General features: G+C 44.6%; 2 protein-coding genes across 2 annotated transcripts; one reads left to right on the top strand and one right to left on the bottom strand.

Annotated features, from left to right (window-relative positions):
* Window positions 1-98: 98 nt before the first annotated feature.
* Window positions 99-3009, bottom strand: LOC109204270 (succinate-semialdehyde dehydrogenase, mitochondrial; the record flags this gene model as incomplete). The annotated part of the gene is given in 5 exon segments (XM_019365063.2): window positions 99-214; window positions 323-465; window positions 468-492; window positions 981-1064; window positions 2349-3009. Coding segments are annotated over 5 exon segments (659 nt in total), but the record flags the coding sequence as incomplete, so codon positions are not given.
* An 8927-nt stretch (window positions 3010-11936) lies between these two features.
* On the top strand, window positions 11937-19282 carry LOC109204074 (protein asteroid homolog 1). Its single transcript, XM_019364259.2, has 4 exons — window positions 11937-12237; window positions 17286-18109; window positions 18806-19114; window positions 19235-19282. The coding sequence occupies exons 1-4, from the start codon at window positions 12111-12113 to the stop codon at window positions 19280-19282; spliced, it is 1308 nt and encodes a 435-aa protein (XP_019219804.1). The 5' UTR covers window positions 11937-12110.
* The last annotated feature ends 2197 nt before the right edge of the window (window positions 19283-21479 follow it).

Here is a 21479-nt window from a genome sequence, read left to right as displayed (position 1 = left end):
GAAAAAAAACCCACGCCAAAACACAGGAAGTGAGTCAACGATCTGTGTAACACGAGGAAACAAAGTGCCGACACCTATCCAGATGTTGACGTACTCACCTCTGCAGTGCGAGAGCCGATAGCGGCGTGTCCTCAGCTGGTTTAACCACCACCGTGCAGCCGGCGGCCAGCGCGGCGCCGACCTTCCTGGTGATCATGGCGCTGGGGAAGTTCCACTGGAAATGAACAACAGCGCATTTAAATTCTTTGCAGGACGTCATGTGATGTATTCATTGCCCTGAAGGCCACCACTGGCCCTTAAACGCATGTCATGGGCTGCTCACCGGTGTGATGATGGAGGCCACGCCCACCGGCTGCTTCAGGAGGAGGAGCTTTCTGTCTTTGGCTGGAGACGGCACGATGTCACCGTAAACTCGCCGCGCCTCCTCAGAAAACCACTCGAGGAAGGAGGCGGAGTACGAGATCTCCCGAGAGACTCACGCATCGGTTTACCCTGCAACACACCACACAGACGCACACACACACACGCACAGACAGACATAGAGACACACAGACACAGATGCCACACACACAGACACAGATGCGCACACACACAGACACAGATGCGCACACACAGAGATACACACACAGAGATACACACACAGACGCACACACAGAGATACGCACACACACACACACACACACACAGACATAGAGACACACAGACACAGATGCGCACAACACAGACACAGATGCACACACACACAGACACACACAGACGCACACACAGAGATACGCACACACAGACACACAGACACACAGCAGGATGAAGAGTTTGTTACAATAATCACTTTTACAAAAACTTGATGTTTTCTTATTTCAGTAAACAAACATTTTAAAGCAGTATTTATTTGAAAAGTACTACAGTACAAGTACTCACTCGTTGCTGACATGTACTGCATGTTCAGGTGTCCTACAGGTGAGTTCATGTTTCATACTCACACATTCAAACGTGATCAGCTGGGCGAGCTCGTCTTTGTGCAGCAGCAGCAGCTCGAACCATTTCCTCAGCAGGACGCTCCTCTCCTGCAGGACAACCAATCAGAGCACAGCACGGGTCACTTGCACGCCTTCATTATCAAATTTAACCGTTCACACCTGTCCCCCGCCACCATGCTTCACTCATATTGATGGAGACGCAAAGAGAGAACTTTAGTTTCATCAAAAGAAACAAACAATTCTCTCATTTACAGCAAAAAGTAGAAACTTTATCAGAGAAAATACTCTGAAAAAGTTTAAAGTCAAGGACCAGAGTGAGGACACATCCAGTCCTAAGTTTGCTCCTGCAGTTTTTTCTTTTTGATGGATCAGATTTCTGTCCCTGCTCGTTGGTTCATCCTTCAGCGGGTCACCTCCTGTGTTGGTGACTGTATGAAGGTGGAGCTCAGTCAGCCTGCTGACCTTTAACAAAGCCGGACTTTGTCTCTGCACTGAGGGAAACATTAACCTGTGAGGCTGCGAGTGTTTAAACATTTAACCTACGGTTCAAGCAGAGCTCAGCTGCATCCACACACTCACTGCTAACGTCTCTAAGAACAAGAACCTCACAGCAGATAACTGCATTAAACATGCTCGCAACGCTGCAGGAGCACACCTGCTGTCCACGCGAAACTCTGTACAATTACGACATATTTGAACAGTGTGCTGTTAGCGGGGAAACTCCGTGTCTCCTCACTGCAGCCTTTGTGTTTTGTGACTGTTTAAGGGACGGTGCTCATCTCGGCTCACATGTCTGTCTCCTGTCCGCTCGCAGTGGCGCAGCAACAGGAAGACGCTCGTTAAAGTTTGGGTTTAGTCTAAAAACTGATTCCTGGTAATTATGAGTTAACCCAATAAACATTTCCAAACATTTAATGTTTACAAAGCTGTTTGACAGAATACTGAGTCGATATTTATAATTGAAGGTACATTTATAGTTTTTTAGTGGAGTACGGTGGGCGGAGAAGGCCATAAAAGAAAGTTTTGAATTTGTGTGAAAATCCTTAAATCTGGTGGTTTCTGTGTTAGCCGTATTAAAGTCTGACGTCTGTGAATAAGATCATTGAAGAAACTCCGACAGTCAATGTGGATCACTTACGTAAGAGTTCCAGTGCTTTGCGTTGAGTACGGGCAGAGAGTCCCGTTTAAAAAGTGAAACCTGCACATATTGTAGTATCCGGTGAATTTTATGATATCCGAATAAAAGCCTGGCTTCTGTCAGTCGGGAAGATGCCAGCGTTGGGTTGTTTCGTTTAATTTTCAGGGCGGAAATGCGACAATAATTTTAAATCGTCGGTTTTTAAAGTGGAGTTCTGTGAGTGCGCAGCCTACCTTGGCTGTGTACTGCTTCCAGGAGTGAAACGCTTTGTACGCAGCGTCCACCGCCTGCTTGGCCTCCGCGGGGCCGCAGTCCGATACCCGGACTATCTCCTGTCCGGTGGCCGGGTCCAGGACGGGGAACACCGAGGCAGCGGAGATCCAGCGGCCGTCCACGTAGCCCTGCGTCCGGAGGAGCGGAGCGGAGACATCCAGGCTGTAGCTTCTGTGCATGGCGGCGGGCAGGCCGGGGAGGAGCTGCCGGAGGAAGCAGCGGGTCTTCAGCACGCAGACAACAGCGGACATACCGGGGGGTGTGCAGCCGGGGAGTCGGACTCTGTGCTGGATGTTTAATCCGTTCGTCCGCGCAGATCTGCAGCTCGAGCCTCCTGCGGCTTTCTGTCGGTTTCAACCGGTGCGACAGTCACGTGACTCCGTTCAAATGCAGCGGGCCTTCCGCCCGGAGCTCTTCGTCTCTGCCGGGGACAAGTTTGCTTTTAGAGGCGGGAGAAACACACAGACCGGCACCAGTACCATCATCATCATCATCATCATCATCGTAACATGATCAGAATCAGAAGACTTTATTTTTCCCCGAGGGGCAATTAACAAACAGCCGAGCAGCATAACGTTGAAGATAAGAACAATAAGAACAGGCAATGAAATAATAAATACACAGAATATACAGTTTTAAAATTACACAGTTTTAAAATTAAAGTGACTGAAAGGTGGATAAATAACTGTAAGTGAGTAAAGTGAATAAAGTGTCAGTAGTATAAGAAGAGTGTAGTTTATGTTTCTGGGTGTGGGAAATGTTCTTATCGGCTGGAGTTAAAAAGCAGAGTGGCAAACACAGTTAATTCTTAATTCAGACTGTATCTCACATTGTCATCATATGTAGACCAATAATTTTATTTTATTTATTTATTTATTTTTTCTTCACTGAGTGCAGTTTTTGTTGTTTTGGGTTGTTATGTTATGTTTTTCTTAAATGTTCAAATTAATAAAAAACTTTAATTACAAAAAAAAGCAGAGTGGCTTTGGGGACAAAGGTGGCTCTCCTCCTCTCAGCCCTGCAGGAAATGCAGAGGTGGCGTCGCCCAGAGGCAGTAGCGGTTTTTGATACTGGCGACACGGGCGGTTGCCCGAGGCGGCATCGTGGTGGGGGCGGCATCGCGGCATCACGGGCATCGGCAAAAAAAAAAAATAATTAAAAAAAATTGCTCGTACTCATGCTGCCCCGACGTCATGCCAGCGAATATTGGGAATGGTATAGACACCGATCGGTTTTCTATCGCCCATTTGCTGGAGTAAGGGCGCCCTCCGTTTGCGAGGTGCGCCTGCTGCTTGCGGCACAGGGAGGAGAGGGCGGGGCGGCGGGGGAGTCTCTGGTTGGCTGGAGCAGCATCTAATAACCAACTCGCAAAATAAAACAAAATAAAACAAACCAACAACACGAAAACACCAGACATCATGATACAGACTTATAGTTTGCACCGATGTTTTTTCAAAATTCTATACGCGAAAAGTGAGCGCGAGAGCCCTCGGTGCGCCTGCGCGCTGCTGAAGTCAAAGTAAACTTTATTGTCATCTCCGCTACATACAGTCCAGTATACAGAGAGACGAGACGACGAGGCTCCAGTTACAGCAGTGCAAGTAAACAAACAATAAATATAAGAAGATTAAGAAATAGAGCTTCCAAATAGAGCACATTTCATTCATAATGTTGTAAATCCAAGCCCATTATGTATTCATGATTTGATTCCTGGGTTGTGCGAAATCCCAGAAATAAACCCTAGACAAAGTCAATCTGTGAACTAAGGTTATGTTGTGGTGATCCTCGGGTTGGGGGATGGGTGTTCATACTGGAGTGCAAAATTAAAACCAATGGAAGATGGACAAGAAAAGTTCAAAGCCATCAGGTGCTCAGTTTAGAAAAAAGAGAAAAGAAGAGGAGAAACGAGCAAAAGATACAGGTAAGCAGATGTGTCATTGGATAATGGCAGGTCATCCTGAAACAATCAGAATCAGAATACTTCATTAATCCCTAAGGAAATTATGTGGGTTACAGTTGCTCCAAGAAGAAATGGTAAAAATAGCAACAGTAACAGACTAAACTCCAAACAATACATTATGTTACAGATTTTATACATTTAAGAAATAGCACTAATATATACAGATCACTCAGTTATAAATATCAAGGATTAACAGAGGTGATTATAAATAAATATCAAGAAAATTGACAAGAATATTCCAGAGTAGAAAAGAGTGTGTGTAAAAAGGCTGTAACTATTGCAGTGTTCACACTGTGTTAGGTGGAGGAGTTGTACAGAGAGATGGCAACAGGCAGGAATGATTTCCTGTGTCGGTCAGTGGTGCTTTTTTGTAATCTCAGTCTCTCACTGAACGTCCTTCTGTGACTAGCCGGCACGTCATGTCATGGAGTGGTGGGAGGTATTATCCAACATTGTCTTTATCTTGGACAACACTGCCTCTCAGACACCACCCTAATGGAGTCCAGCTCCATCCCCATAACATTACTGGCCTTTCGATCAGTTAATTTAGTCTGTTGGCATCTGTGACCCTCAACCTGCTGCCCCAGCATGCAACAGCATAGAGGATAGCACTGACCACAACAGAGATACAACAAGATAACATCAATTAGTAGGGTTAGTGAAAACCGGGCGCCAGAGGGAGTGTTCGCCCAGGGCGTCAAACAGGCTAGGACCGCCACTGCCCAGAGGGGAGCCATTGAAATGTGGGGTGAAGAATGTGAGAGGGGTCGTTGATGATTTTGGCTGCCTGTCTAAGGACCTGTTGGCTGAAACCTGTGCCAGAGTTCTGACAGGCAGGCCAATGATTTTAGAGCACACTGATGCAGTGTGCTGCAGTCTGTTCCTATTCTGAAGGCTGAGGGAGTGGAACCAGCAGGTGATGGAGAAGGTCATGATCAATGTTCCCTCAAATCTTCATGTGTCTGAGCGAACACACAAACTCCCTGAGCGTCCCTTGGACCACTGTGAGCGACATCAGACATGTGCACTGTGGTCACACCAGCATCTAATCCATCCAAGTTACATGGTTTATTACAATAATCAAATTACAGCATTTACATTTATGTTAGACTACTTTTAATTAACTGCTTTAGCCCACTTACAATGAACATGTAAAAGAATCTAGCCATTGACCTGTGTAGGATGTTAACACTATTGGAAGTAAAAATAACTTGAACTCCAATTTCGAAAACACAACTTTCTTTTTTTTCCATAAAGCTCTGACTTGTATTATGAGTCTGTGGTCTGGGAGAGAGTCTGTAACTCTGTCTGCAAAATACAGCATATAATGACCAATGTTGGGCAATTAATTATATAGTTACTCCTCAAAAAAGTAACTCAGTTTGGCAAACAACAAAGTTTTTGCAGCTTTTTTTTTTTTTTTAAATGTAGCCAAGGCATTTTTAATAAACATTTCAAACTATTTACAGAACAATCAGCTGTTCTGCATCAAATCTGATGCCACACAAATTATTTGTGCCACTCCAAAAAATAATTTCTGTCCACTATGAGATAAAGGAGAACAACAGCCTGATACCTGCAGGCCTGACAGCAGGAGATGTATCACTGCTGTAACACCTGTAACATTCAGCAGCCGCCTCATTGTTCTGACACACACAACAAAACTATTGACTACACTACACACTAACTACACACTAACTACACACTAACTACACAAGATTTGCGCTAAACGTCTCAAATCTCTCACATCTCAGAACACCGCCGTCACTCCTAAAACTTCCCCCGTTTCTTAACAACTAGATGCCACGTTGCCATATCATTTTTTGATTGGTCGACACGGTCCTTTTTTCGACCAATAGGGAAGAGAGAGGGGGGTGGGGGTTTGTTTTTGCTCACAGGCTTTCGAGCGTTTTCCTTATAAAACGCCGTTTTTACCGTTTCTTCCCGCAGTAAATATAAACAACGACAGTATTCAGGAAGAAAACCAAACATTGCAGATATTTTTATCATAACTCTGGTTTTACGTGGCCGATCAACACAATTTAAAAACTGGTATAAAGTCCACACTTTTCCCGTCAGTTGTTCCGTCTGTCCTGCTCACATCTCCAATGGTTGGACACGTTGTCATTAATGTGGCTTCACTGCACATCAGCCACGCCGCTTTGCTCGCTAAAACACCGGTGTCGGCACATAAGGACGCTGTCATAGCCTGTCAGCGACGTTGATTGGCTGCGTATATACGAATGTGAATCGCATCATTGGCTGGACTATAGGATAAGGTGGCATCGTTCTAATCCCATACAGGAGCAGCCAGTCACTTACTGACTAACGCTGCAAAACTGAATTGCTAAAGTATTAACTTTAATTTCAATTCAGGTTAGATTTTTTTGTGCGCAACGCAGATTTTCTGTGCGCAGAGACCGTGCCAGCAGTGCGCAATTGCGCACGTGCGCAGTTTAGAGGGAACATTGCTCATGATGCTTTCCAGGAAGGCATAGTAGAAAGTCATCATGATGGGTGTGCTAACTCCAAAGGACTTGAGTTTCCTAAGGAGGTATAGCCGTTGGTGACACCTCCTGAGAATCTCCTCTGTGTTGGCAGAGAATTTCAGGAGGTTGTCAAAGATGGTTCCCAGGTATTTGTACTCCTCAACTACCTCCACTGGCTTCCCGTGGATGGTGGAGGTGACTGAAGCAGCCAGATCCCTCTGCCTACTGGAGAAGGTCACCACCATCTCTGTGGTTTTGCTCATGTTCAATTCAAGTTTGGAGCTGTCACGCCACTCTACAAAGTCCTGCAGAGCGGGCCCGTGGTGTTGTGAGGCCCTGACAGCAGTGACAGGAGAACTGGGTTGTCAGTATATTTAACCAGGTGACAGTTGGGCTGTGTGGATCTGCAGTCATCGGTGTAGAGTAAGCAAACTCAGTAAGCAAACTGAAGTGGGTCCATCAGGGGGTCAGTTGCTCTTACAATGTGTTGTTTTATGCTCTTCTCCATGGCCTTCATCACCAGGGAGGTGAGGGCCACAGGACGAAGATCATTCAGAGACTTTGGGTTGTTTCTTTTGAATTTGAATTTATTTATTTATTTAAAAGGACAGTGCAGTTTAACATAGTTCACGTGCAAGACATGAGACTGATGTACCGCACATAGGTTTATAGCTACTGCTAATTTTCAACAATTGTCCCTTGTTGGGCTTACAATCTAAATATGGGGATGACCATGGACAGAATAAGAAGAACAGAATAAAGGTGAAAATGAGTGAACCTCAGTGATGGTTACCAGCAGGTCTGAATTTATGCTGATGATATTCTCTCTTCAGCCTCCATCAACATCTCCCACAGTGGTCTAATGAAGCCGAGCCAAGGCCTACTTCAGCTGGCACAGTCTGAGAGAGGAGTCTCATCCCACACTCTGAACCCACGGTAAAGAAGTGGGTGTGTCAGGGACCCTCCTGTAGGAGGACAGGATGGTCTCCTCCCAGTCCAGACCAATGACTGTAGAAAACAGTTTTCTACAGTCATACAGTTCCACAATCAGTTCTACAATCAACGCCAGCACTCTGGGCTCAGTGTGTTGTACCTTCTTACCGCTCGGTGCACACTGCAGCATCTGCAGCCACTTTATCCAGATTCATCAGAAACCATCACATAAGTTTTCTCCTTACAGTTGTGACAGTGTCTGACATGTGGCGTGTGATTCTTAAAATCCATGTAACACCTGATAAACACGAGGTACAGCTCCCATTTAACATAAAAAACGACTTTTATTTCATGTTCTGGAAATGACTCACTGACATTACTGGAAATTTCTGTAATGAATGTTTTCCCTATATTTCTGCAGAAGGGCAGGAGGACGTTGTTTCGATGGCCACAGATTTGGGGGGGTACAGACACATGAACACGTGATATTTCCGCTGTTGCAGGCTGACTTTGGTGGATCACCCAAATGTCATGAACCGAGGGTTGGGGGTATAATTAAGGAAAAAGGAGCTGGCTGTCACTGAACTGTTTCTTGTCTTTTACAAAGAGGTGTTCCAAACACCTGCGTGCTATAAAACATGGCCTAAAACACGTGAACATGTAGAAAAGCCACAAAAACACAGAAAACACATTTAAAAAGTAAATTCAGAGCCAGCGTCCTGCTTCAGCATGCAGACTCCTAACCAACCACAAAGTCACAGAGTGCAGAGTTTAGTGAGTTACTGACCCAGAATCAGCTGATGGTGCACTAAACTCAAACACCTTCAGTCTGTAGACCTCCACGTTTTATTCAGTCAGACCTGAAACCACAGACTGAACTCATCAGGAGAGATTACTGAGCTTAGAGATCATTTTCCCAACCTGAGGAGTCGCCCCCTGCTGGAGGCCTAAGTCCCTGCAGCTTCACTGTTCACAACCAGAATCTATAAAAACCACATTACATATATATATTAGTATATTTAAGGTGCTGAGGGAAAGTCACAGGATCAGTATCTGAACTGCTGGTTTGAGTTCATGGACACTTTCATCATCCAGACATAGTGAACATTACGCATGTCCTGGATGTGTAAAACTACCCGTCTCAGTATTCTTTGACCTTCCTGACATCTTCTCGAGCTTCCTGCTGTCACAGCATGGTGACAGCATTTGTTTCAGACAGTTTCTGCGTGATGTCAGTTCAGCATGGTTTGTCCCCACGTGCAAAGCTACTGCTATGTACTGACTTTTGGAGTCTCTTTGTTGTGTTTCTTTTGGCTGATTCTTTAGGTCTGGACCAGAATCACGGCGGGGAGTATGCTGCCTATGAAAGCCTGATTGAGAGGTTCATCACAGCCCTCAGAACCTGCGAGGTCGATCCCTACGTGGTGCTGGACGGAGGCTCGGACCACACCGACAAGAAGCTCGAAACTGTGACACAAAGGGCCGAGCAGCGGATCGAAAGAGCCCATCGAGCAGCAAAGGACGGGGGGAAGGAAAACGTCCTGCGAATTATGACCAAGTGGGTGTTCAGACAAACGCTGACCCGGCTGAAGGTCCCGGTCGCCCAGTGCTTTGGCGAGGCCGACCGGGCGATAACACATTTAAAAAGTAAAATCCAAAAAACCCAAGAGCAACAAACGAAACAGTGTGAAATCAGGGGCGGATCTAGAGAAATTTTCTTAGGGTGGCAAAGAAATCAAAGCCCTTTTTTTTCAAACACATATGCAGGTGGTTACATATGGTTAAAATGATTCAAATGCAGTAAGTATACATGTTTTTCATATAAATATAGTCTATAACTTAATTATTGTCTGTAGCCCACATAATTACACACTTTAGTTACATAAAACATGTGAGTTTTGATGTTATGTACTGTATAGCCTGTATAATAAATAAATATGTAGCCCAATAAGTATAAAACCCAGAAAGCTACACAACATGGGGCGGTTCATTTACAAACACAAGTCTAACTTAAGTTTCACTGTTTTTTGTTAGAAAACAATCACATTGTTACAGCTTAAATTACACAAAATGTCAGAAATCTGCACTGTCATGAACAAAAATTTAAACCTAATTTTTCATGATTTGTTGGATGAACCCTCTGAGGTCTGAAATACACCCGGACATTTTTGACTCCTTTTGAGTTTATGTTTGTATTTCACCCTCAAATTGTTTCATTTGATTTTTTTCCCTTTGCCTTGTTTGGTATCATTCTTTTCAGCTCAACTGAATTTAGTTGTTTTTTTCACTGACATACTGCATTAGTATTACTGATCTGAAATCACAAAAGAACTTTAAACCCTAGTAGTATTTTTTACTGTAAAAAAACAGACATGTTGAGTAAATGTTTATAACTTGAAATTTAAATATAAATTGTACATTTTGTAAACATATACAACTATTTCTCTAAAAATGCAGCCAATACACCTGCTGTTTTTTCATTTTGTACAACCATTTAAAATATTACTAAAACTAAAATGAGAGAACAATCAGGACAATCAATAAGATGCCCCACAAATGATGTGTGCCAGTAAAAAACAAGTTTGTCCACCAAAAGACAGAAGAGAGCAGCACAGGGACTAACCTGCAGGCCTGACAACAGCAGGTGTATCACTCCGCTGGTTTTCTACTTAGTGACAGTGTTTACACTGCAGTGTGCCTTAGTGACATTCATTAGTGCCCTCACTGACACACAAGACAAAACGACTACACAACAGAACAGCTACACAAGACAACACAACACACTAAGTATACACTCCACACTAAACGTCACAAATCTCCCACATCTAACAACTCTCCCCTCTTCCTAAACAACCAAATCCTACGTGTTGACTTTTTTAAAAATTGGTCGACATGGTGCATTTCCCCACCGACAGGAAAGAGGTGGCTCTTTTTCCCTTTCTTGACTGTTTTCGCGCTTTCCTTAGAAAACGCTTAAAACACACACACACACAAACGTGACGACAGTATTTAGAAAAAAAGCGTGGCTTATATATATTATCATAACTCTGGATTTACTGGCATGTAATTAAAATTTAAAAACTTTGAAGTCCGAACTTTCAACGTGGGCTGAAATAGAGACTCAGCGTGGCTGCAGCTTGTTGCTATGGCAGCTTACATCAGTCATGTGATTTGGAGGTGCAGCGTGTCTGTGGACCACAGAGGGGTAATAACACTCACCTTCCTTCCATTTCCAGAGTGTAACATCCAACCACCTGTGTAAAATCCGAAATTCCCATGGTGTTGTTCAAAATGTGCTCTGGCACAATCATAAACATCGCTTGCTACTGAAAACAAGAAAAAAGCCCGTCAGCTATGGGCTGAACCATTTGTTAACGGTGGAGGGGGGGACACTATGCAATATATTCAGTTTTAGCATTTATATTCACTGTTGACTGTAACTACGCTCAAACTGTTAATGCTATCTTATTTTAATAAACAACACTGTCATATGCAAAACTGGGGTGGCACTTGGGGTGGCAAGGGATCATTTTAGGGTGGCACTTGCCACCCCATGCCACCCTTCTAGATCCGCCCCTGTGTGAAATACAAAAAGCCCCCCAGAACGGCGCCTTTCTCCGGGGCTTTATGTGTTTGACACTTTTGTTAATATAAAACAGCGGCGGTGGAGTTTAAAAGTGCGACATGTTTTACTGCTGCTGAGTTTTCAGCTGCAGCTTGGTTTCATTTGGAAAAAGACTTTCACCACCAGGTGGCAGCATTGCACCAGAAGATTTGAGTGTAGCTCACACAGTCACGTGAAATCTTCTGGCTGTTTGAAATGATTCCGTGTATTTTCAAAGCTGCACACTTTGAACTCTTCTACAACAATCCACCGAGTGCGACAGCAGCGGCAAGTCTGTGGGCTGTTTGAATGTCTCACGCTGAACTCGAGGCTCCATCTTGTGGATCAAAGTGGTGTTACAGGAGAGTCCAGCTCGGCCCGGTTCGGTTCATGTCTCTGCAGCACGGCACGCGGACCTCTCTGACATGACGTCACATCTGATGTCTCTTTGCTCTGGTTTCGGTTCATTTTATGTTTTTAAACAAAGAAATAAAATGTGCTTCTAAACTCACTGTGCTGCTGGAAGCAGGTGACACTGATGATGATGACGAAGGTGTTAAGGATGATGATGATGATCTCCTCTCTGGGCTCGTGTTGATTATTAAACGGGTCAACTAGCGCGTGCACGCTGCTGTCAGCTGTAATCAGCTGATGTGAGGAAAATGAAACTTAAGGAAACACAGAGCGGAGGAGGCGCAGTTAGAAATCCGCACTCCGCAGCGCACTCACACCCAGGATGGGGGTTCAGGGTCTGGCCACCTTCTTAGACAACCACCGGAAGGTTTACCGGGACGTCCGGTTCGGCAGGAGCCGGCTGGTGATCGATGGATGCAACCTGAACTACCTGCTGTACTTTGAGTCAGGTGAGAGGAGCTCCGGTCTGAACTGCAGGAGTCTGATCAAAGTTTGGAGGCTGCAGGTTTATGCGCACCCTCAGTACTGACGTCATTATCATCACTGATACTGCTGTTAAGTAGTATTAGTACTATTACTATTAATACTGCTGGTAATACAAACGGACGACCACCGCACAAACGGAAGTATGAACGGCAAAAAGTGTGTGTGTGCGCGCGCGCGTGTTATGGTGCGTGCGTGTGTTATAGAAGCAAGAATTCGTTTTAAAATTCTTGTTTTAACATACAGAGCACTAAACGGCCCCAGATTATTTATCCAAGCTTCTTATTAAATACACTGCTGCTCGTTTCCGCTCACAGACTCAGGGTCTGTTGGTTGCTCCCCGAACACGACTGAAGACGAAAGGGGGCGGAGCCTTTCAGTCTGAGGCACCACGGCTGTGGGCCAGTCTACCACCACAGCTACGTTTGGTTGACAATGTGGATTCTTTTAAAAAGCAGTTAAAAACTTTTCTGTTTAAACAAGCCTTTTGCTGATCTACATATTTTATATTCTTCACATTTTTAATTTACATTTAAACCTTTTACATTGTGTATAATTTCTATTCAGTGTACTGTTTATTTTAATCTTTGTGACTGCTTGTCTGTGAAAAGCGCTTAATAAATAAACTTTCCTTACTTACTTATATACCCGCGCGCGTGTGTTGAATGTTATAACAGATCAGATTACAAACATGTCTGAGTCATTAAAACGCAGAATTATGAAATCCTGACTGCTGTTGTTGAGCTCTGCAGATGTTGCTCTCGTGTGTGATCTGGATGTTTGGCGACCTCGCTGAACTCATGATCTGTTTGGGTTTCAGCTGCTTTACACTCTCGACTTGGGCTCAGGCGATGTTACGTCCTTCTTTACATTAAAGAAGGGAAAATGTTTAATGATGAGTTATTATTTCATGATGTGAGCGTCCTGCTTCAGCATGCAGACTCCTAACCAACCACAAAGTCACAGAGTGCAGAGTTTAGTGAGTTACTGACCCAGAATCAGCTGATGGTGCACTAAACTCAAACACCTTCAGTCTGTAGACCTCCACGTTTTATTCAGTCAGACCTGAAACCACAGACTGAACTCATCAGGGGTCCGTTCTTCGTACCTCGCTTACTACATCCAAGATCAAATCATCGCGCCAACTTTGAGCTCGCTAATCCGGTTCTCCGAACACACCTGTTGTTGACGATTAGTACAGCTGGATGAAGTAATGTGAGATCACTGGGTGGCTTAAAAGGGGCTACGCATCGATAGTAGAAACATTGATCGGCAACCCTGTGATTGGTCGGCGAAGATGTCGAAGGAGCGAGCTCAGTATTTTACGGCAGCAGAGCAAGAACTCTTGATTGAGGGATATCAGGAGTTTCAGAGTTTAATTAAAACGCAGGGGAACACTGCAAAGGCTGCAAAAGCAAGGAGAGAGGGCTGGCAGAAAGTTGCTGACAAATTAAACTCGTAAGTAATTTATTATATTATATTATATCCTCTTTCACATTAAAGCCACAACAGGACCCACTAGAACATGGGAACAAGTAAAAGTGAAATATAAGAATATTCTACAGAATAGTAATATTTATCACTTATATTGCTTTTAGTCTCTTGAAAAGAGACCCTGAAATAATCTGTTTGTTTGTTTATAACAGCAACCAAGAAAAGGGCAGAGCAAATAAAGACAGGTGGTGGTCCTGCACCCCCTCGTCACACCCCGGCTTTTTGTACTGTGACATTTATTGACATTGTGGGTTTTTTGTGTGTACTTTTACATAACACTCCATCACTTTTACCTGTTCCCATGCAAGGGGTGACTGAAGCATGCACAGTAAGTTGGGAGATCGATCTATCTATCTATCTATCTATCTATCTATCTATCTATCTATCTATCTATCTATCTATCTATCTATCTATCTATCTATCTATCTATCTATCTATCTATCTATCTATCTATCTATCTATCTATCTATCTATCTATCTATCTATCTATCTATCTATCTATCTATCTATCTATCTATCTATCTATCTATCTATCTATCTATCTATCTATCTATCTATCTATCTATCTATCTATTTTTTTTTTTTTTTTATCTATCTATCTATCTATCTATCTATCTATCTATCTATCTATCTATCTATCTATCTATCTATCTATCTATCTATCTATCTATCTATCTATCTATCTATCTATCTATCTATCTATCTATCTATCTATCTATCTATCTATCTATCTATCTATCTATCTATCTATCTATCTATCTATCTATTTCTATCTATCTATCTATCTATCTATCTATCTATCTATCTATCTATCTTTTTTTTTTTTTTTTTTCTATCTATCTATCTATCTATCTATCTATCTATCTATCTATCTATCTATATATATATATGAGAGAGAGAGTGTGTGTGAGTGTGTGTGTGTGTGTGGTAAGTAAATAACAAAAAAATCGATATCTCTCTATGAGCACACCGTCGCGCTGAGCTAAAGGCTCCTGTCTATCCCGCAATATACGCTGAATTCTGTAAACTCTCCTTATCTGTCACGGTTTGCGGGTGCAAGCCGTGTGGGAATTAATTAGGACCAGGCAGCGGCAGCTCAAGTGCAGGTGAGAATTTATTAACAGTAAAGCAAAGAAACAGAAATGGCGGGTGACACTAACAGGTAAACCTAAACTGGGAAAACTAACAAAGCAAACCAGAAACGAAGACGCAGGGAGATCGAGGGGAAACAACACAGACGAACCAGCAACGAGGACAAGAGAACATACACAATAAATACACACCAGTAATCAGGGGGATGGGAAACAGGAGGGAACACACCTGGGAGACATAACAGCTGACGAGGTGGGGGAACGTAAACAGGACACACTGACATAAGACACAGACCGTCACAATAAAACAGGAACTACACATACAAGGACACACACGGGCCGAACAGAGAAAACACTAAACAGAAGAAGAACAGAACAAAAATCACACTAAAATAGAAAAACACAAAACGCTGGGTCAAACGGACCCAGGATCATGACATTATCAATCTTGCACCTTCCTTGCTCGCGTACAAACGGACAGGACATGGCTGCGACAGACTTCCCAAATCCACCTTCGCTTTTATAGCCGTGGTCTCTCATCTTGATTACACGAAGTGTTTTACTATTACTACTCTAAAATATGAATTACATCTGAAATAATCAAATACATGTAATAGAATGATTAATAGTACATTTCCCTTTTTTTAGGAAATGACCTGTATGTATCTGTATGAAATCAATAAAAGAATCAAATACTGCATTATCTTTAGTTACATTGATAATATTTATTTATGGAAAAACAGTGGAGAAATATCGCTGTTGCTTTCATATAAATGCAGCGGACATACCTGAGTGGCCGCGATCTAATCCTGTTTACATAAAGTAAACCTGCTCCCGAGCAGGTTTACGCTTACGGATCTGTCGCAGCCATGTCCTGTCCGTTTGTACTCGAGCAAGGAAGGTGCAAGACTGATAAGGAGAGTTTACAGAATTTAGCATATATTGCGGGATAGACAGGATCCTTTAGCTCAGCGCGACGGTGTGCTCATAGAGAGATATCGATTCTCCTGTGAGGGTATTATTTTCTCTCTCTCTCTCTCTCTCTCTCTCTCTCTCTCTCTCTCTCTCTCTCTCTCCATATATATAGATATATATATATATATCTCCCAACTTACTGTGCATGCTTCAGTCACCCCTTGCATGGGAACAGGTAAAAGTGATGGAGTGTTATGTCAAACTACACACAAAAAAACCCACAATGTCAATAAATGTCACAGTACAAAAAGGGGTGTGACGAGGGGGTGCAGGACCACCACCTGTCTTTATTTGCTCTGCCCTTTTCTTGGTTGCTGTTATAAACAAACAAACAGATTATTCCAGGGTCTCTTTTCAAGAGACTAAAAGCAATATAAGTGATAAATATTACCATTCTGTGGAATATTCTTATATTTCACTTTTACTTGTTCCCATGTTCTAGTGGGTCCTGTTGTGGCTCTAATGTGAAAGAGGATATGATGTGATATAATATAATGTGGTATAATATAATATCACATGATATAATGTAATATCATGGATCACTTACGAGTTTAATTTGTCAGCAACTTTCTGCCAGCCCTCTCTCCTTGCTTTTGCAGCCTTTGCAGTGTTCCCCTGCGTTTTAATTAAACTCTGAAACTCCTGATATCCCTCAATCAAGAGTTCTTGGTCTGCTGCCGTGAAATACTGCGCGCGCTCCTTCGACATCTTCGCCGACCAATCACAGGGTTGCCGATCAATGTTTCTACTATCGATGCGTAGCCCCTTTTAAGCCACCCAGTGATCTCACATTACTTCATCCAGCTATACTAATCGTCAACAACAGGTGTGTTCGGAGAACCGGATTAGCAAGCTCAAAGTTGGCGCGATGATTTGATCTTGGATGTAGTAAGCGAGGTACGAAGAACGGACCCCTGATGAGCTTCGGAGAACCGAACGATCCAAGATCACGCGAAATCGTCAACAATCAAATCCGGCTAACTTACTTAGCGAGGTACGAAGAAAGGACCCCAAGAGAGATTACTGAGCTTAGAGATCATTTTCCCAACCTGAGGAGTCGCCCCCTGCTGGAGGCCTAAGTCCCTGCAGCTTCACTGTTCACAACCAGAATCTATAAAAACCACATTACATATATATATTAGTATATTTAAGGTGCTGAGGGAAAGTCACAGGATCAGTATCTGAACTGCTGGTTTGAGTTCATGGACACTTTCATCATCCAGACATAGTGAACATTACGCATGTCCTGGATGTGTAAAACTACCCGTCTCAGTATTCTTTGACCTTCCTGACATCTTCTCGAGCTTCCTGCTGTCACAGCATGGTGACAGCATTTGTTTCAGACAGTTTCTGCGTGATGTCAGTTCAGCATGGTTTGTCCCCACGTGCAAAGCTACTGCTATGTACTGACTTTTGGAGTCTCTTTGTTGTGTTTCTTTTGGCTGATTCTTTAGGTCTGGACCAGAATCACGGCGGGGAGTATGCTGCCTATGAAAGCCTGATTGAGAGGTTCATCACAGCCCTCAGAACCTGCGAGGTCGATCCCTACGTGGTGCTGGACGGAGGCTCGGACCACACCGACAAGAAGCTCGAAACTGTGACACAAAGGGCCGAGCAGCGGATCGAAAGAGCCCATCGAGCAGCAAAGGACGGGGGGAAGGAAAACGTCCTGCCAATTATGACCAAGTGGGTGTTCAGACAAACGCTGACCCGGCTGAAGGTCCCGGTCGCCCAGTGCTTTGGCGAGGCCGACCGGGAGATAGCCGCCCTGGCTGATAAGTGGCAGTGCCCAGTGCTTTCTAACGACAGCGACTTCTACATCTTCAACCTCTCAGCGGGGTTGTTGCCCATCTCTTACTTCCAGTGGCAGGATGTAAATGGGAATGGCTCAAAGAGCTACATCCCTTGTAAGAGATACTATACCTCCAGCTTCTGCATCTACTTCGAAATCCAATGCCAGCTCCTGCCCACCTTCGCTGCCCTGGCTGGGAATGACTACGTGAAGCTGCAGAAGTTTATCTGGAGTCAGTTTGCCCCAGTCGCCAGTAAGCCTCAGAGCCGCCTGGAAGGCCTGCTGTGCTGGCTGAAGGACTTTGAGGAGCCGGAGGACGCTTTGAAGGCAGCAGTGGAGCTGATGGGAGGAAAGAGCCGCAAGAACAAGGAGAACATGAAGAAGATGCTGCAGAGTTTGTCTGTGGGGATGGAAGAATACAAACTGCCTCGCAGCTCGCTGATGGAGTTCTTCATCCATGGGGTCATTCCTCTGTTCCTAGTTGAGGTAATGATTACTGGTACTGCTTTTAGGTTTATATGTAGAGGACCTAGACGTGAACTCAGGAGCGGTTCAGGTTGTGGACGGCTTTTCTTCCTGGACCAAAGTCTAGAAACAGGACTTTGGGTGATTTCTTCTTCTCAGAGACAGAGGTCCTCAGACGGTCTTTAAGTATAACCTGCTGGAAGGGTGCAGTGCTTCTTCCCCGAATGGTCTCCAGATGCAGGTGGATGAGACTGGAAATTTGAGCAGAACTCAGGACCATGGCTACAAGTTCAAGGCTGGAAAAAGTCTAAATGTCCATCTGACCATCGTCAGGTCCAAGAAGCTAGTGTTACCGATGAAACTAAGGCAAGCTTCTGTAGGGATCAGGCAAACGAGCCTTCAGATTAGTTCATGACTATCATTACGTATGTTTCAGCTTTAGTGATGATATACCCTAAACTCAAACCCCATAAATATCAGAATGGGTTTTGTTCTCCCAGCATCTGCACTGACCTTGATGCTTTATAACCAGAGCTGTCAATTTACAGACAGAGCTACTTTCACCAATTGCTACGAACTGTGTGTAGATTTCAGATACGAGCAGCAGAAAGGATGTTCCTCTGAAGGGTGTCCAGGCTCAGGCAGCTCAGAGGGTTTGTAAATGTAAATGTTACTCGAGGTAAATGTCTGCTAAAATCTTCGTGTCCTGATCTCCAGGAGTTCATGGGTCGCATCCCAGATTGGATGCAGCTGCGTGTGATGCAGGCCTGGCTGCCCGGGGACACCCTGGATGTACTGCTGCTTCACAGGCTGAGCCTCAGCACCCCCGTGGACCACAAAGACCTGCCCAGTGTTAACCTGACCTCCAGACCTCTCCGCCAGGTGATGTACGGGCTGGTGCTGGGCAAAGAGACGTCATATAAGGTGGAGGAGAGAGACAGAGAGGGCCTCCAGCTTAAATTCATCCGAATCAAACCAACCTTCAGTCGAGTGGCTCAGCGGCTCCAGCTGAACTCGTTGCATGAGGTGACAGTTTTAGTGAAAATTAACTGCGGTTTGTGTTTTTAATCCTCAGTGCAGCAAGCTAACTTAAATGTCTGCCACAATGTCGTTTCAACTCTTCGTCCGGCTGTCTCGTGGCCCCAGGCGGAGCTCTCTGAACGTCTGCAGGTCTTACTTGAGGCTCTCGGGTGAACGAGGAACGTCTGAATGCGCTGCCGCCTCAGCTGCGCCTCCAGTGGCCGTGACCTGTTACTGGTGAACAGAGCTCGGCCTCGTCCGGACCTGAAGCTGCTGAAGTCGCTGCTGCTGGGAATGAACCTCAGAGACACACCGCAACTCAGCGCAGGTAGGAAACACAACCAGAGGAGACTTTACCAAAGCCTGCGGTTCCTCTGGTGTCCAGCAGAGGCAGCAGCGAGTGAGTCCCCATAGAGTCCCATGTTAAAACTACAGCAGAAATCAACATGTTTACAGCCTGATACACAAACTGTTCTGTTCTCCGGGTGGGCAGTGCTCACCTGTTTAAACTAAAGGTTTGCATTATTAGGAGCAGAGACGTGTGTGTTGGGCTCTTGGACCATGTCCACATAGCAGACAGGTCTGGCCCAGATCTGGTATCAAGCCGGCACTGCTGGCTGACTCTGGCATGATAAGACGCATGTCATCCAGATATGGGCCAGGCCTGGCGTAGATGGCACGGTCTATGTGATGGCATGCTATATCTGGTTTGGTTTATGTGGCCCAGGCTCATAGAAAACAGGTCTGGCCCAGATCTGGCATCAAGCTGGCACTTTCTGACTGACCGGTGTCATGGCAGGGTGTATGTCAACCAGATGTGGGCCAGGTCTGACAATGATGGCACTATTTATGTTCCTATTTCCTATTTTAGTTAGAAGACCCAATGCCATGTTGCAATACTATACTGCTATGGTAGCCAACATTTCAAATGCAGGTTTGACAGGTTTGTGAGTGTACACTTTATCCAAAACCTAGTGAGGGTTTACTCATGTTTACCACTGGTGGCTGTAGCTCAGGAGGTAGAGCAGGTCACCTACTGGTCGGAAGGTCGATCCCTGGCTCCTCCAGTCTGCATGTCAAGAGTGTGAATGTGTATGAATGTAGTTAGAAGCACTCAGTTAAGAGAAAGTGTGTGATTGGGTGATTGTGACATGTTGTGTAGAGCACTTTGAGTAATCTGGGAGAGAAGAAAAGCACTATATAAGAATCAGTCTGAACAGAGTTTCGTCATGTTACTATTATGTTCCAGCACATGTTGTTATTTCATGGCTTGATTAAGGTACACATTAGGCTGACATCTGGGGCCAGAGCTGAAACTGTTCTGGGCCAGCACAGGACCACCAGTGTGTCTGAAACTGGCCTTGTGCTGGCCCATGTGTGGGCCACCTCTGGCAAACCAGATCTGGGTCACCAAAGGGCCGTCATTCTTTGCGGTACGTGGGCCATGTGTAAGCACATTGTGTGGGCCAGATCGGGCCATACCAATTTTGCTATGTGGATCATGGATATTATTACCTGTGAAATAATCTCCAGGCTCAGTTCAGTCCAGAAATATAAACATGTTAGTCTGTTTTACATTACACGACAAAGAAAGGTTCAAATCTACGTTTCAGAAGATAAAATCAGTTTTTAAAACTTTAATTCTTCTGATCTTAGTTTTTCTTATTATGTTTCGCTGAAGGTTTTTCTTCTTTTGGCGCTGCAGAAATCTTGTTGGTTTAAAAATGTGTGTGTGTGTGTTTGTGTGTTTTGCAGCTGTGCAGGCTCGCTGTCATCAGAAGCCTGATGTGGGCGTGGCTCACGCCTTCAGCCAGTGGCAGGTGTGCATGAAGGACAGCATGCACCTGAACCAGCTGCTGGGCCTCCCTCTGCCTGAACCAGACGTCGCACGGTGAGACGTTCTCTTAAAGCGCTCGTTCACGAGGTCGCTTGTAGTCGTGGAACAGATCAGTTTGCCAAACGTGCACGTTGGGCTTGTTATTAGTATGGCGTGCTGTAGAAACCGTTACATGACTTCCTCTATGTGACGTTTGTGTTTGCGGAGGCTTTGATCAGTACAGTTATCACTCTGCAGGATCAGTGACTCGCAGCTGTTTCACAGATAAATGTTTGCGTGTGCAGGCAGACTCACAGCTGTGTGTTTGTGTGCTCCTGTCACTGGAAAAGCTCATTTGCCTCCTGATCCACGATGGATGGAGCCCCTCCCTCACGTTTGATGAAAAAGTGGCAGCAAAGAGCGGGGACTGTGATGTAGAGTTTCAGGAGGTTCTGCAGTGGTTTTAGCGGCTCACATGACATCAGAGAGCTCTGGACTCGCCTGCTTAAACCAACATGTTTGTCTGGAAAGAGAAAGAGAGCAGAGCTTAGTTAA

This window comes from Oreochromis niloticus, unplaced genomic scaffold (genome assembly GCF_001858045.2).
Source record: "Oreochromis niloticus isolate F11D_XX unplaced genomic scaffold, O_niloticus_UMD_NMBU tig00001914_pilon, whole genome shotgun sequence".
Classification (NCBI taxonomy): Eukaryota; Metazoa; Chordata; class Actinopteri; order Cichliformes; family Cichlidae; genus Oreochromis; species Oreochromis niloticus.
Note: the sequence above shows the minus strand (reverse complement) of the source record. Positions and strands in the feature narration are given on the sequence as shown.